Source organism: Caretta caretta, chromosome 9 (assembly GCF_965140235.1).
Source record: "Caretta caretta isolate rCarCar2 chromosome 9, rCarCar1.hap1, whole genome shotgun sequence".
Classification (NCBI taxonomy): Eukaryota; Metazoa; Chordata; order Testudines; family Cheloniidae; genus Caretta; species Caretta caretta.
In genome coordinates this window covers 85,600,000-85,615,827 of record NC_134214.1, presented here as the reverse complement: position 1 = coordinate 85,615,827, position 15,828 = coordinate 85,600,000, and the positions used below count along the sequence as shown (strand labels likewise).

The window sequence follows — 15,828 nt, the reverse complement described above, 5'->3', positions numbered from 1 at the left end:
GTTGCATAAGTATAAACTCACCGGAGGACCTGGCTGGCCTGGTAAACCTGGGAATCCATCTCTGCCAGGAGTTCCTGGGATGCCAGAAGGCCCTCTGGCTCCTGTTGCACCAGGATCCCCCCGGAGACCTCTGCCTCTTGCAAAAGATGGATCTCCTTTTTCTCCCTTACGGCCTGGAGAACCTGGTTGACCAGGTGAAGCCTGCAGGCAGAAAGAAAAAAAAGAGATATATGAACATGCATGGAAAGGCCTTCACTCCACAGAAGTCTTCAAGAGCAGGAAAAAAATTAATGACAGATAAAATATTTACATAATAAATTAACAACAAATGCATAGAGCTCACTGAAGCTGACACGACTATTCTGAAACATTTAGAGGGGGATTTTCAAAAGTCCTCACAGATGGCCTACGCTCAGCATTTTGAAAATCTCACTCTTCTTTTTTTTTAAATAAAAGCTCAACTTAAAAATGGCATTACAGCAGCAGCTAGGGAAGAACTGCATCAGAGAGGCCCACTTACTGTTACTGCCACCAACATGTAAAGAGATCACCATTTTACTCTCTATCTTTTCTTCATCCAAATGCATTTCTCATTTCCATACCAACCTCTGGCCCAGAGAGAGCCCATAACCCAATACTCATTACTTCCCACTTGACTAGAGCTGTTTAGCCCTATGGTGACAAAAGGTCTCTGCTCTGACAAATGAGTTCTCAGAATCACTACCTTGCATTGGTTCATGCGGTGGTGTTGTAGGCATGCTGGTCTCAGGACAAAAGAGAGACACAGTGAGGGAGGTAATCTCTTTTACTGGCCCACTTTCAGGTGGCAGAGAGACCAGCTTTTGAGCTTACATAGAGAGCTCTGACCAACAGGAGGTGGTTCATAAAAGAGATTACCTCACCCACCTTCTCTCTCAAACACCTTGCATTGATGACATTTCTGGGCTTTTACCTTATTCCTACAAATTGTTTTTTGCCTTTTTACCCAAACAAGCAGAAACAATCGTTTAAAAAAAAAATCCTTCAGGTTTCAATTTAGACAATTTTGGCCAAAGGCTCGAGAACAAGGCTTTTTCATTTAACCGGCAGAGACTGAAGAAATCCTATCCTGACTTACCGGAGGCCCTCGCGGCCCTTGTGCACCCACACTGCCAGGATCTCCACTAGAACCCTTAAACCCAGGTTCACCAGGACTACCTGGTGGACCCAGAGGGCCTGGTGCACCTTTTGGTCCAGCTCCTGTGACTCCTCCATCACAAGCACAATCACCTGGATCCCCTGGAAAACAGAGTGAAAGAGAGTCTTTGTCAGCACTGTGGAAACAGATAATTGGACCTCCATTGCCTGAACTCCGCACACTGTTTTGCACTTGGTGTCATCGGTGAGTACAAAATGAGCGAAGTGAGTGTAAAGCCATTCTGGCTGGGTTGCATTTCACACTACTTTGCGCACGTTTCAATGATGATGCAAGCGGCAAGGTAGGAAAGGTAAGGTAAATTTCACCTTTGGTCCCTTTTAGTCCCAAAACTCCTGGTGGCCCCCGTTGTCCAGGTCTTCCTGGTTCCCCAGGTTCTCCATTGAGGATTTCTTCAGATAGAAACACAGGGAGGAAAGGATATCAGCAAAGGCAAGGGAAGTCTACATTTCATTCAGCTCCATTAGCCAGCCACAACAACAGCTACTTTGGGCAGATGGCCTGGAGCCATACTGAGTCCTGGTATAAGTGGATGCGACTGCACTGATTTCAGTTCCATGAAGAACAGAATGTGGCCCAGTACCGTAATGTGGTCCATGTTAAGTTTGCTTTGGCTTGGTAGGGTACCACAGAGACCAACAGAAGAAGCCCACAGTATTAATACTCTGGGGTTTTCCTTTTCTCTTGGTCTGCCAGGTACGCTTCTTATTTCAAAAACTAAACAACCGGCACAAGACCAAACCAAGGTGAAACTGAGAGATTCTGGAGAAGAGTGAAAATTATTCAGGTCAAACCTTGCCTCCCCCAGCCTCCATTTCCACATTGGGACCTGATGTTGTAGAACTCCTGAGGTTTCACTGTACCGAGAAGGCAGGATGCTGGGACCCTACAGAGAGGGCTGTATACTGTGTGCCCTGCGAAGCCATACTTTATGGGAACTTCCTGCACCCCAATGCACAGGGTTTTTAAGGAGGAGGGGAGAGCAGTTGAAAGGGGGGCAAATCAATGGATCTGTGACTATGCACTTCCACTGCCATTGCACTCTTGAGGCCTACGGGAACAGGAGCTATCAGGGTTATCTAGTGTTTGAACAATGGCTCTGCTGCCGGTGTGAAGGACTGCATTCTCCACCCCACCCCAGCTGCCTGTCCCCTGCAGAGCTCCCCAGCCTCTCTCCCAGTTACTTTGCCAGTGTGCTGGGACCAGGATTTTATTTTAAAATAACTAAGAGACTGGAAGGCAAATTGGCTTACTGAAGTTAGAGATGAAAACGATCTGCTCCCTCCCCCCTACTTCCTCTCCATCACAGCAGGATTATTCCCTACATTGATCTGCATGTAGGAGAAGAGAGTGGAACTTGGGTTAAAGTGAAAACAGAGGGGAAAATTGATTTGAAAATACTACGGTTAAAATCCTTTCCACACAAACTTGGTTTTAGAACAGGGGTGGACAAACTTTTTGGTCCGAGGGCCATGTCTGGGTATGGAAATTGTATGGCAGGCCATGAAGGCTCTCAAAATTGGGGGTTGGGGTGCGGGAGGGGGTGCAGGCTCTGGGGAGAGACTGGGGATGAGGGGGTTGGGGTGCAGGAGGATGCTCCGGGCTGGGATCGAGGGGTTTGGAGGGCGGGAGGGGGATCAGGGCTGGGGCATGGGGTTGGGGCAGGGGAGCGGGTAAGGGGACAGACTCCGGGCGGCGCTTACCTCAAGCAGTTCCCAGAAACAGCAGCATGTTCTCCCTCCAGTTCCTACGCAGAGGCGCGGTCAGATGACTCTGCCCGCTGCCCTGTCTGCAGGCGCCGCCCCTGCAACTCCCATTGGCTGTGGTTCCTGGCCAATGGGAGCTGCGAGGGCGGCACTTGGGGTGGGGGCAGTGTGCGGAGCCCCCTGGCTGCCCCTACGCGTAGGAGCCGGAGGAGGGATGTGCCACTGCTTCTGGAAGCCATGCGGAGTGGGGCAAGACCCCGACCCCGCTCCCCAGCTGGAGTGCCAGAGCGGGGGAAGTCCCAGTCCCCACTTCCCGGCGGGAGCTCGAGGCCCAGATTAAAACATTTGGAGAGCCGGATGTGGCCCGTGGGCCGTAGTTTGCCCGCCTCTGTTTTAGAACAAAATTCAGCCTCGTCTGACATTAAGTGATTGGCAGGCCTGGCTTTAAGTAGATCCAGTAAAGCCATTTTAAAAGACCCCATTAGGTCTGAGGTACTGCCTGTACTGAACAGCACACACCTTCCTAATCATCCATTCAAACAAATAAAACAAAACTGCTGTAAAAAGGTATGAACTTTTTAGCAGCAGTAAAAGGGCCTAATTCTACATATTCAACTGAGTCAATTATTGATAACGGAGTGGTTGTGCCTTCCCCATTGACTTAATACTGTCTGACAATACCATGTCAACAGACTGAGGGACACATAATACCCATCACATTTTCATTGGCTGGATTATTCAAGTCAGCCTCATATCCTGAAAATTCAGCTTTATCCAGAGGAAGACAGGTCATCAGCACAAAACACCAAATTCCTTACCCAGCATACAAGGCAGTGCTCTAGAATGCAAGATCACTATATAAAAACATAAGAATATAAGAACGGCCCTACTGGGTCAGATCAAAGGTTCATCTAGCCCAGTATCCTGTCTTCTGACAGTGGCCAATGCCAGGTGCCCCATAGGGAATGAACAGAACAGGTAATCATCAAGTGATCCATCCCCTGTTGCCCATTCCCAGCTTCTGGCAAACAAAGGCTAGGGACACCATCCCTGCCCATCCTGGTTAGTCTGATTAGAATGAAATAATCCAAACTGAGTAGACAGAGCTGGTGTTTTACTGTACATGGGGAACGTAGATCAATGCTAGAGTATGTGCTCCTCATGTAACTGAGGCATGTAGCTTAGTGCTAGAGCACATGCCTTGCATGTATGAGGCCCCAGGTTTGATACCCCATTTCTTCTGTTTCTTGGGCCAGTGATTAGGGCGCTAGCCTAGGATTTGGGAATCCCAGATTCAACTTCTCGCTCTGGCACAGATTTCCAGCGTGACCATGGGCAAGTTACTTAGTCTCTCTCTGTCTCAGTTCCTCACCTGTAAAATGGGCATAAGAGCACTTCCCTACCTCCCAGAGTGTTATGAGGATAAATACATTATAGATTGTGAGCACTCACATATAGTGCTCATGAGGGGCCATATAAGTACTTAATATAGACAGATGCATATTTTTCAGTGGTAAAAAATATACATATATATATATATATATATATATATATAGAGAGAGAGAGAGAGAGAGAGAGAGAGAGAGAGAGAGCACCCCAAAATATTATTAGGTCTGTTTATATTTCAATCCTGTACAAAAGCAGGTCTAAGAAGTTTACATACGTGATGGGCCAGGCAGTCCTGGAGGTCCTGGCATACCCGGTAAACCACCTATGCCTGGAGTGCCTGGTAATCCAATTGTTGCTCTCCCTTGGTCTCCTGGTTCACCAGTAATACCTGGAATACCTGGAAATCCCATGAGACCTGGTGCCCCTAAAGAGAACACAGGCATATACTATGTAGTTAGCCAACTCTCCAGCAGCATGTGGATCCAGATATTTTTCATTTTATGAAGATTACCATTGCACATTGGGCTGATATTATGTTCATGCAGGAAGTCTTATCATTGCACATAAAGGGAAGACTATTAATAATAGCCATCTTTGAGAGTCACACTTTTTTTTTACTATTATAAAAGGCAGCTGCCTAGGCCAGCGAAAATACTGCATTAGTGCAGAGCCTCAGTTAAGTCACTTTGGTTAGTGAGCATAAATAATTAAGCAAGCTAATGATATATTCTGAAAATGTGAAGCACAATATAAAAGCTATATTACTGTTACTGAGTGAATAATGTATAGTGGATAATTTGACAAATACAGACTTTTTTTCCTATTTGCAAATTGTCCATGGAGCAAAATAATTTGACAAATAATTCTCAATCTGTAGATCATTTGAGGGCAAGTGTTCAATGTGTGAAATTCAGGTTATATTGATTACTTTTGACTGGACACACCAGATTGTTTTGGTACCATGATTAGCTCATCCATCTCTTAGCTTCGGTTGCCAGGGTGAGTATTTACACTCAGAAGTCATTTTTAATAGATTTTCTAGTATTTATTTAGAGTTCTCCATTTCTGTGAACAAAATTGCCAGCAAATTCATTCGCTAGGGAACTCACAAACACAGAAAGGCCACGAACACAGCTGTGTTGCATATTCACAGCAAATGCACTAAGATATGCCCTAATTGCTATGGGCTTGATCCTGCTCCTGCTTAAGTCAATGTCAATGACTTCAGAGGGTATCAAATCAAACCCTGTGTGTCTTGCATGGCAAATGACAAAAAGGCTAGATATTGGTTCTCCCAGGTTATCTGTCTCTATCTCTGAATTAAATTGTTTTCATATAAAATACTGTTCCTCACACAGGTTACAATGTTCTAGCTATTGCGCTTGGCAGAGTGTATCACCAAGGCTGCTTAAGTGAAGTTATGCATGCTGCAATGCCTGAAGTGGGGATTTCAGCACCTCCGTTAATAAGCGATTCAACAGCTGATCAATTCATTGTGTCGATACATAAGCAAAGGCAGCTACAAACATGTGGACAAACAGCATGCTAACATCTTACTCTGAACTCATATTAGCAAATGTTTTACCTCGAACAAGAGCTGAGAGACCTCGGGTGCCAGGAAGGCCTGGTAAACCAACAATCCCTTCATCTCCTCGAGGGCCTGGAGTCCCTGGAATCCCGGGATCTCCTGGCAAACCTATTGGACAAAAATATTAAAAGGAGAAAAATTTAAAAATGACCCTGCAGAAAGAGTACATGTAGTCCGCTCCCCTGTCTCCCACATTGGCCATTGCTCTGTGCTAGTAAAAGGTGCAGGCCCCTTTTTAATGTACCTATTCATCCAATACAATAACACAGGCAGAAATTTCTCCCTGTCCCCAGGTAGTGATCATCTTATGCCCCAAACCACTATATACAGAAGCTAGCCTGTGTTATTTCTGCCCTCACCAATGGAGCTGCAGATGTTGTTCTCCCCCATGCCTAATTCAGCCCTGGAATTTACTACACTATTCTCTTCAATAACATCTAGCAACAGCAAGTGAGTTGGAATACTAAAGAGGCATTCAACTTATTTATTTGCAAGAGGGAAAAGGGGGAGTTTTCTCTTAATAGCATTGCTACACTGAAATAAGCCCTAGGCTTGGTATATATTTTTCTGAGCTCCAGATACACAGGACCATGCTAACACAGTCAATCACTGATGTTCTAAACATATCACTCCGCCTGTATTCACATAGCATTGCATTCAGTTGGGAGAGTTGCAGATATATGCAAATGTATCACTAAGTCAATGTAATTACAACAGGGATGAATTTGGCCCACTGAACAGTGCTGGTGAGTGAATCAGAAAATGTGTATTAACATAAAAGAATAAGAAGCACATAACTTGGATTAAAATAGGTGCATTTAAAATTACTTTGCAAAACAAAATCTAAGGAGTTACCTGAGACGAGTCCGTCTTCTCTATCGAGAGAAATAAGAGGGCCTGGAGGACCCATTTCACCTAATTCACCCTGTAAATTTAAACAGATTCATATTGTTTTCAAGTTCTTTAAAGACCAGAAAGCAGGGAAGAAAGAGTGCCTGTTACTATGCAAGGATCTGCTTTAGTGGCGAAGTTAATAGTAGTTCCCTGATGTAACAAGAATTCCTTGTTTTAATGAATTATTCCCTTTGCTCTTCTGTTCTTCCTAATGATCTCTGCATGCATGACCTATACACCACTTGTATGATGAAACTAATGGCTGTCCACAGAAAGGTGCTTTTATCCCTTACCAGCCCGCATTTTGCTAGCTCCGGAGAGAGCACTGGCAGCCTTGTACCGTGTTCACAAAACATCATTTATCAAGCCAACATATGGACCAATGTCAGGTTCACATCCCTGCTCACCCTGTTCTGTACAACCCCTTGGCAAAAGACCAGGTGAGTGGTTGTTAATACATGCGGGTCTCAGTCACCCATACCCGTCATTATCTACAGGCCCTTTAGCCCTGAAGTTTAGTAACTTGAGCTTTGTGTGGCATGCCAGCCTCCAGCCATACGTGACTTCACCCAACTCAAATAATCAAGAGTTGGCAATGTCACCCTGCATCTCATCACCAATGCCCTGATGGTGCCTGCTGATGAAATGTTGTTTTGTTGTCTCTTCCAGCAATAGTGCTCTGAGAGTAGACCAGTATCTCTACTCCTTCCATAGCGAAGATTCTCTGGGGTAGACTGAAGGATATGGAAGGGATTGTACTTCCATTTCTCTCCAGCTAGGAAGCATACAGCTATCACACACAAAACATAGTATTATCAGGACAACTCAGATAAGGCAATTAAAATATGAGGGTTCACCAGAAAACCATAACCACCAATTTAGTACCCTGACAATGAAACAGATGGAGAAGTGACATTAAAGAAAACATCACAATGATACAGAAGAAAGAAAGAGATTTGACTGGAGTAATGACAAATTCTGTAATAGGAGCAGTGCTTTAATGCTCCCATTGGAGAAGTTACCTTCATTCCTTGCACTCCATCCAGCCCAGGAAAACCAGGGAGACCAAACTGACCCTGTAAAACAAACACAACAACATTAGCTTATGAAACAAGAAGGGAGGGCCCATGGAGGACTCGTTTTAGTTCTCTCCAATACCTGTGTTTGAATCTTAATCCCAGTATCCCGTCCTGCAGGTGGTCTACAGGAGTAGTAAGAATGGCCCGTGGGAAGAAAAAGTTTGCAGTGGTACTGTCTCAATGTCTCTCCTCTTACTGAGAAACATAGTTCCAAAAAGACACTTTTCTTGGCCTACTCAGCTAGAAGGGTGGGGGCGGTGATGGGGTGGAATGTAGGGAAGTAGGGAAAATCAGGATGTCATCCTCAGGGCTCTGACAGAATTTCTGTGACCATTGGTGAGGGAGAGGACATTCGGCAAACCGTGCCCAGTATGTAATTTCTCTCTCCTGCCTCCTCTTCTCCCCCAAGTCACTTGCACTAAACCAGGTAAGTTTAAAGTCTTATCTCACTGACTACCCATTTCCCAGTAGTGTGTGGTAAGACTGTGTATGGTTCAGAGGAGTCTGCTGCTGATACAGAGCCACCAAAATTCCCTGCTGCCCTCTACTGGAATGACTATCAAATCCTGCTCCAATGTAGGTCATAAGCCAAGCTGTGGCGGCATTTAAAGGGAATTCTCATAGAGAAAAGTCTGTTGGGTTCTATCCCAGCCTGTGATCCTGAATTCCTGGATAGCCACAGACCAGCTCATAAACAGCATGGTTCAGAATCCTGCTTCTCAAGACTCATTTCTGTCTCATGACCATTCACTTTAAAGTACACTGGGAAATACTCTCACATACAGTAACCGTGAAAACAGGACTAGACAAGAAAGCAGTGAGGATCCAACCTAACCCTCCGTGCCCCCAAGGACCTGCCAACATCTTAGTGTTCAATGCCTGCATATAAGCTGGTGAAAAATGGCTATGATAGCTGTTCTGTGACCACATTGCACTGGTACAACTGAGGGTGCCAGGGCCTTCACATCCTTTCAGATAGTTAATGCACTGACCATTTGCACCAGGGTGCAGGACACTCTGTAACTGATGGCCCTGACAGAAGAAAAGTGAGAGAGTTGGTTACACTGGGAGGGAGTGTACAGTTTCAAATCTCTGTGGTGGTTACTTTCTAAGCCTCTGGTGGGGAAAATGGTTAGGGAGAGAAAATCTTACATTGCTTTTTAGACATTCTTCTGGCCAACTCTCAATGTCCCAGAAAGGGACATTGATGTGGAGCCCATTAAGGAGGACAGGGGATGGGATAATAGGAGAAGACCCTAGGCGCTCAGATGACTTCTTGAGACGTTAAAAGTATTTCCAAAATTAAACAAGCCTGGTACCTTTCTCCCTGGAAACCCATCAGATCCATCCAATCCCAGAAATCCCTAAAACAGAAAAATACGTGTTATTTAACCATTATCTTTCTTTCATACTCAAAAGTCACAATCAGGTTTAGGTCACAATATGCTAGGTACTTTATGAACACACACAAATATGTGAATCCTGCTCCTAAGAACTTAACATCTAAAGGTGAAAGCCTGGCCCCACTGAAGTTAATGGAAAACCACCATTGGGCTTTAATAGGGTCAGGATTTCACCCTAAATAACTTGAGTATCAAAAGCCATTTCTAGAAGAATTCAATCGTATAAAGGCCAAAAGCTGTCTCATCTTGTGTAACCATTGTCATATTTAGCACAGTTGAAGTGCTTATAAACAAAATCAGTCCTGGTTTCTCAACTTACTGAACCCTTGGTGTCGAGTTTCACATTATAAAACTAAGAGATGGATCATTTTTATCTTGAAAAATAATTTCAAACTTTTGAAGGACAAAAAGCAGAAGAATCCTTTTGGTCTTCATGTTGTATGTGAAAAGCACATCTCTGCAGGCTGTTCATGGCAGTCTGAAGGATGGCTGTGTGACTGTCACCTGACAGGAAGTGGGCAGGTCCTCTTGGCAGGTACCATGTTTGAGATATATATTCTCAAACCAACAGCACTTCTCAGACTAAGGGACACGGTCACAGGTAATTGGCCCCTTTAAGGGGCGAGAAAGCCAACCACACCTGTGCCATAATTAATTAGCTGCTTCCCAGCCTGAGAGAGTGGGAATAAGGAGAGCCATGTGGAGAGGAACCATGGAGAAAGGACAGGCTCTTGTGGAAGGCTCTGAGTCAGGGTCCGCGAATGGTACACCAGGGGAATCAGCCTGGGGGCCAAGTGCTTTATACCAGAGTCTGAAAGACTCTTAAAGGTAGTCCAGAAAGGTGCTGGGAACAGGGCCCAGAGAGCAGGCTAAACAGAAGCCCCAAAAGGCAGAAGAACCTTTTGTTTGTTGGAACTTATTAGTTTGGACTCTTGCTACCCCAGAAGAGTTAAGTTTGTGCCTTGGCCGGGGGGCTAACGACATCTCCAACAGACTGATATGCGGAGATTAGATTTTGAGACCTATCAGTTAGCCAGTTTTTAAATCCATGGCAGGGTGCAAATCCAAGTGACCTAAACTGCAGGTGCAAAAAACCTATGGGTTCAAATATCAATGCCTGCACAAAAGAAGGCTAGCGAGTAAAGAGTCCTGTATGAGAGGGACTACAAATATACAATGTGTTGGTGCTTATGTTCTTAGGAGAAGAAAAACAATGGGTATTGGTGAAAACAGGAATGTGGGATTGTTAAAATTTAAAATCAAAGAGAAAGGAGGCATGTTGATTTTTCTTTCTCATGACATTTCTTATGTTTGGAGCTACTGCTGTGGTCACATCTATGGAGTAAAGGCACCAAAACTTGACCAGATGAGAAAAGGAACCCAAAGGGCCTTATCCTGCCAGCAGAGTCCCCTCAACTCTTACTAACTTCCATTGAAATGGAGGATGCAAAACCCCACAGAAGGTGCTCAGCACTGGAGGTCACAGGGCTGTTCATTGTGAATATCAGTTGCCCTTTTCTTCTGCTTGTGAATTGATCTCAAAGGTCTGTCATTTGTAAGGCCAAGGAGGAGACTGCTGTAGTTACAGTCCCAGATGACTACAGCATGGATGAAAGCTCTGGTGATGGAATTTGTGAGGATTGAGCACGTTCTCAAGAGTCAAGCAGAATGTACATTTGGAAGTATAAATAAGCAGATATGCAAAGTAGGGGAATGGGGTTTGCAATGGGTTGAAAACAAGCGGGACTAAAGAATAAGAATGGCCACGTAGCAGTATCTGCTCACGTCCGTTCGGAATGCTGCTGCAAAGGTAATTTTACCAGCCTGTCACCTGGGCCACGCCATCCCTCTCTTTGCATCCCTCCACTGGCCCCCCTTCTTTACCGCATCTAGCATAAGCTACTTGTCACTTCCAAGGCTCTTCATAGCCTATCCCCACCCTACCAACCATCTCTCATTTGCTGTCTAGATGTCAACTCTTGTCTTTGATCAGCCTGTGTCACCAGCCTCCATTGTTCATCTGTTATGTTTTCAAACAAGCACCTTCGTGCTTTCTCCCATGTTTGGGAGGTGCTCCTCGTAACACTCACAATACCTACCTCACCTTCCTCCTCCAAATCCCTCCTCAAAATTCTCCTTTGCTGTGTGACACTTGTGGAAAAACATGACAACAGTCAGGTTGTTGGTGACCACTGCCTATTAGACTGATCAATATTGTCTCACTGTTTCCTTGAACCCCCTGACTTATCTGTCTGTACCCGTCTGTTGTCTTGTGTCTGACACTTAGATTGTAAGCTCTTTGGGGCAGGTACCATCTTTTTGTTCTGTGTTTGCACAGTGCCTCGCACAGTGGGGGCCTGGTCCAGGACTAGGGCTCCCAGGCACTATGATAATACAAATAAAGAGACTTTACAAACAAGTTGAAAATTCCAGTCTGTACCTCTCCTGTCAAGAACAGGGATTTAAGGCCACAGTAAAGTTACCTACCCTGCCACCTGGTAAGCCAGGGATCCCCTTTTCTCCTTTTTCTCCGATACCCCCAAAGCCCTGTGGGAAAAAGCCAAAGTCACATATGTTAACTCCCAAATCTATCTGGAGACAAATGCCATGTGGCCCCAAGGTGAGGTGAGTGTATCAACTCTCTACAAACATACACAAGAGAAGCAAGGTTGGGTTGACATTCTACTGGGCCTCCTAACCCCAGAAAAAAAACCCTTCCACGCAGACCGCTGGCAGTATGTGCAAGCACCCTGGTTGACAAGGAGTCACCCTGATGCCACCTGGGCCCCCTTCCCTTATAATTAGACCTGGATGGAAAACAGAAATTCCATTTTGTGGAGATGTAGTATGGCCCTGCTCGCTCCTGCCTCTTCTCAAGTCCACAAACAGCTCAGAGACCTTTTTCTGGTAAAACACACTGTGCAGTTTATTTACAATAGTTTTCCGCAACCTTTGTACACTAGACAGCCTTACACTTATTGACCTAGGGAGCCCTCAGCTCCAGAGGCAAGTAAGGAAGAATAATCACTCTCCCCCACTCTCTGCTTCCTCCCATCCTACTTCCTTCCTGTGCCTTTTGTATGATCTGCCTCGTGGTCTAATTAGTCTCTTAGTTCTCTTCAGCCCGTCAATTAGCTCTTCTTAATGAGGTTTGCTCTGAAATAATTAATTAGAGTTGCAGGGACCAGAGGGCTGGCTCAGCAGTGTTGCCCAAAGCTCTGTCACAGGAGGATTTAGATAGCTTGAAATTTGATTATTTTTCCATTTAGGAACAAAACCTAAAAAATGTCAAAATTTTCTGCAAAATTGCTTAATTTTGGATCAATCACAATATTTTGACTTTTTTAACAACAGAAATACATTCTGAAACAGAGAGAGGGAAAAAACAAAATGTTTTGTTTTTTAAATGTCGAAGCAGGATGTTTTGAGATTGTCAGAACTCTCCCCCCCAAAATGGAATTTCAGGTAAATCGACACAATTCCATGAAGCATTTTAGACAAAACTGCATTCTCCAATGGAGAATTGTTCTGTTGAAGTTTTTCAGACCAGTTCTATGTATAACCTTAAAGGGACAATGGAAGCACTGTGAGTCCATGGTGAATCTTCTACTCCCTGATTCCTGTGCCAGGAGAAGATCATTAGCAATCATCTGAGTGCCATGTTAAATGCTGCCCACCGACTCACTCAAGGAGAAGAAGTTTGCAGTGATACTGCATCAATAATTCCACGAACAGAAGTTACAGCAATACAATAATTTAATGAATCGTAACATGTTACTTGACAGTTACCCAGCACTTCTACTTTGTGAATCTCAACGCACTTTAGGAACCTGGGTAAATATCATTAACTCTAATTACAGATAAGGAGACTAAGGCATAGAGAATTTAAAGGTCACAAAATCACACAAATCAGTGGCAAAATTGGGAACTGAATTTGTCTCCAAACTCCCAATCTAGCAAACTATGCATTGGACTATACTGCCTCTCTTAATAGAAAAAAGTCAACTCTATAAACTATAACAGCAGAACCTTCTGATTGCAATTTGGTACCACATTCACCATTAAAAAGTAGATTCAAATCTATTTCTTAGATGTAAAAAGCTGGTTGAAATTTGACACATAACAGTCCAGTACAGGAATCAGAGAGCCCATTTGTCCGTTTATAGTGTAAAAGGAAACTGACACAGCAGTTTCACATTCAACATTTGAAAACAGCTTTAAGGACTCCTCTTCTCTTCTCTTCCCCCCCCCAAAAGAAAAAAAAACCCAATAGGGATCAAATCCAGGGATGTGCCAAGCCTTGATTTCAGTGAGAGTTTCAATGGCTAAGAACTTCTCAGGCTTCAATCCTGCAGACACTTTCCCACATGCTTTAATTTACACACAGGAGCAGTCCCATTGACTCAGACAGGACTACTCGAGGTACACACACACACACAAACTCTCCCTTAACGAGAGGAATGGAGTATGTCCAAGCAGGGCTTAAATTCTCAGAGACTATTTCCTGGAGCCTCCCACACCCTTCCCCATTCGGGACTCTGAGCAACAGCTGTGGGGCAGGGGGTCTCAGGGCTTCTGCCCCATGGGATGTGCTGAGGTGCCCACGGGTTTGAAAATATTTACCAGAACTCCACTCCGGATGGCTCCAGCTGAATTTAAGCCCTGTGTCTAAGAAGCCTAATAAAAACCACTGTGTTTAGAATAACAGTTGCCTGAAGTACAAATTTTCTAGCGTTTTTAGTGTATTGCAACAGCAAAGGAACGTTAAGATATGGTGCCATCTAGTGGCCATGTGAAGGATTGTGATGACTTTATCTTCAGCGTCTCTGCAAATTGCAGATCAAGTGTACAAAATTAAAGCATTTCAGTGACTGTAATATCTGTTGCACAGCAGCACCACTGTCTCAATATCTGTGTAAGAAAGAGCCCCCAGATACATTTCCACTTGAGGGACAAAACCCGCAGGCCTTACAGCAGATTTTCAAAGGCTTGGAGGGGCCTAAAGTTAGAAATCGGCACCCAGTGGGATTTTCAAATGCACTGAGGCACGCAGCGCCTATTAACATTGAATATTTTAAAAAAAATAGCCTTACCAGAGGGCCAGGTAATCCTCCAATCCCGGGGAATCCTTTAGGGCCTGGCTCACCCTGCCAACAAGGAAAGGATAGACACTGTGAGTGAGTCATAAAAGGGATGAGGTGAAAAAAAGAGGCTTGTCCCGCTCACTGAAAGTGCATATTGAGATGGACCTTTTACAGTCACCCAGTGCACCCTCAGTCAAATGATTTCATAAGATGGAGGCCCATAGCTGGAAGGGAAACTCGAAGCCAAACGGCCAATGCTGCAAAGTGCTCAGCACCCTCATTTATCATGGAAGTTGATAGCAGTTGAGTGTGTTCAGCACCTCCTGGGAGGTAATCAGCTTGGGCAGGATCAAGCCTTACAAACACACATCTTCACAATTATACTTACCATCACACTACAGACAGTGAGACAGAGAAATCCAACAGGAAGGCCTGGGTCTGAGCTCACACCAGTGTACTCACACCGAGTACAGGGTGTTTCTCCCAACATACAGTTAGAACTGAGATTAGACTCAGGCCCCAAATGAGACTATCCAGGGCCCAAAAACTGCAGCCGTCACTCAGTCCTTGGAAGTTGAGCTGGAGTAAGGACTGCAGGATTTATCCCAGATCCTTATTATATTTGTAGAAATACCGATGAGCTAAACAGATATCTCAATAATTGGCTGGGATAGGAGAATCAAGCACATGAATCTGATTGTTTTCGACCAACGTGCGGCATAACAACAACAAAAAAGCTACAGCTTCACTCTTCCTTATTTATTTTTTTTGAGAGGATTAGGTTTTCTGCTAGGGCTAATGTGGTTTCACAGTTCACAGATCCAGCAGAAATGAGTGACAGCTCTTTATTTTGTGCATTCACTTTTTTAGCTTTATAACTTAGGTAGGCTTAAGACTCCTCTTTCTCGGGGACTTGGATTCTCTCATCCACCATAATGAACTGAGCCAAGCATCCGGAGATTTCAGTTCAAAAGGATTTAAGGCAGTTTAAAAAGTAGTGCAGAAAAGTATTGATCAGTCCTTCTTCACCTGAAAAAACTAGATCCTAGCTCAGTTAACCATTCATAGAGCTGCAGAATCATACAGCACAGCTAGCTTGGACTGTGTAATGGGTGGCTTTAAAACAAAAAAACCCCTGAGATATAATCACCAAATTTCATTTTTACAACCCATGTTTTACAATCCAAAACGATCACAGGAGGGCAAGACAAGTTGCTAATGTTTGCCTTTCCCAAGGGAACAGAAATTAAATAGTATGTTTCCCACAACAGGTGTCTCAACTCTGAGCAACTGTAGCCAATTACTGAAAAAGATGCGACAAATATTGCCAAAGCTGGGCCTGCACCCATGTCCACTGAAGTCACTGGGAGTATCTCCATTCACTTTAATGAGCAACAAATCAGGCGCAGTGTTTAGAAAATGGGCTGTTGCTTATTCTGATGCAAAGGTATTCCTTTACACAGAGAATTATTTCAGTTTGAAGAATCTTT

The 15,828-nt window shown here is 44.3% G+C and overlaps 1 protein-coding gene across 4 annotated transcripts in view; it reads right to left on the bottom strand.

Annotated features, from left to right (window-relative positions):
* COL4A6 (collagen type IV alpha 6 chain) overlaps window positions 1–15,828 on the bottom strand; it is a 193,021-nt gene that overhangs the window by 42,545 nt on the left and 134,648 nt on the right. For all 4 annotated transcript variants that reach the window (XM_048865297.2, XM_048865301.2, XM_048865300.2 and 1 more), the window contains 10 exons: window positions 14,348–14,401; window positions 11,742–11,801; window positions 9,171–9,215; window positions 7,795–7,848; window positions 6,734–6,803; window positions 5,876–5,986; window positions 4,565–4,714; window positions 1,504–1,587; window positions 1,118–1,278; window positions 22–201 (listed from right to left, as the gene is read on the bottom strand). In XM_048865297.2, coding sequence (XP_048721254.1) covers window positions 22–201; window positions 1,118–1,278; window positions 1,504–1,587; window positions 4,565–4,714; window positions 5,876–5,986; window positions 6,734–6,803; window positions 7,795–7,848; window positions 9,171–9,215; window positions 11,742–11,801; window positions 14,348–14,401 — 969 coding nt within the window. The remainder of the gene's footprint in view (window positions 1–21; window positions 202–1,117; window positions 1,279–1,503; window positions 1,588–4,564; window positions 4,715–5,875; window positions 5,987–6,733; window positions 6,804–7,794; window positions 7,849–9,170; window positions 9,216–11,741; window positions 11,802–14,347; window positions 14,402–15,828) is intronic.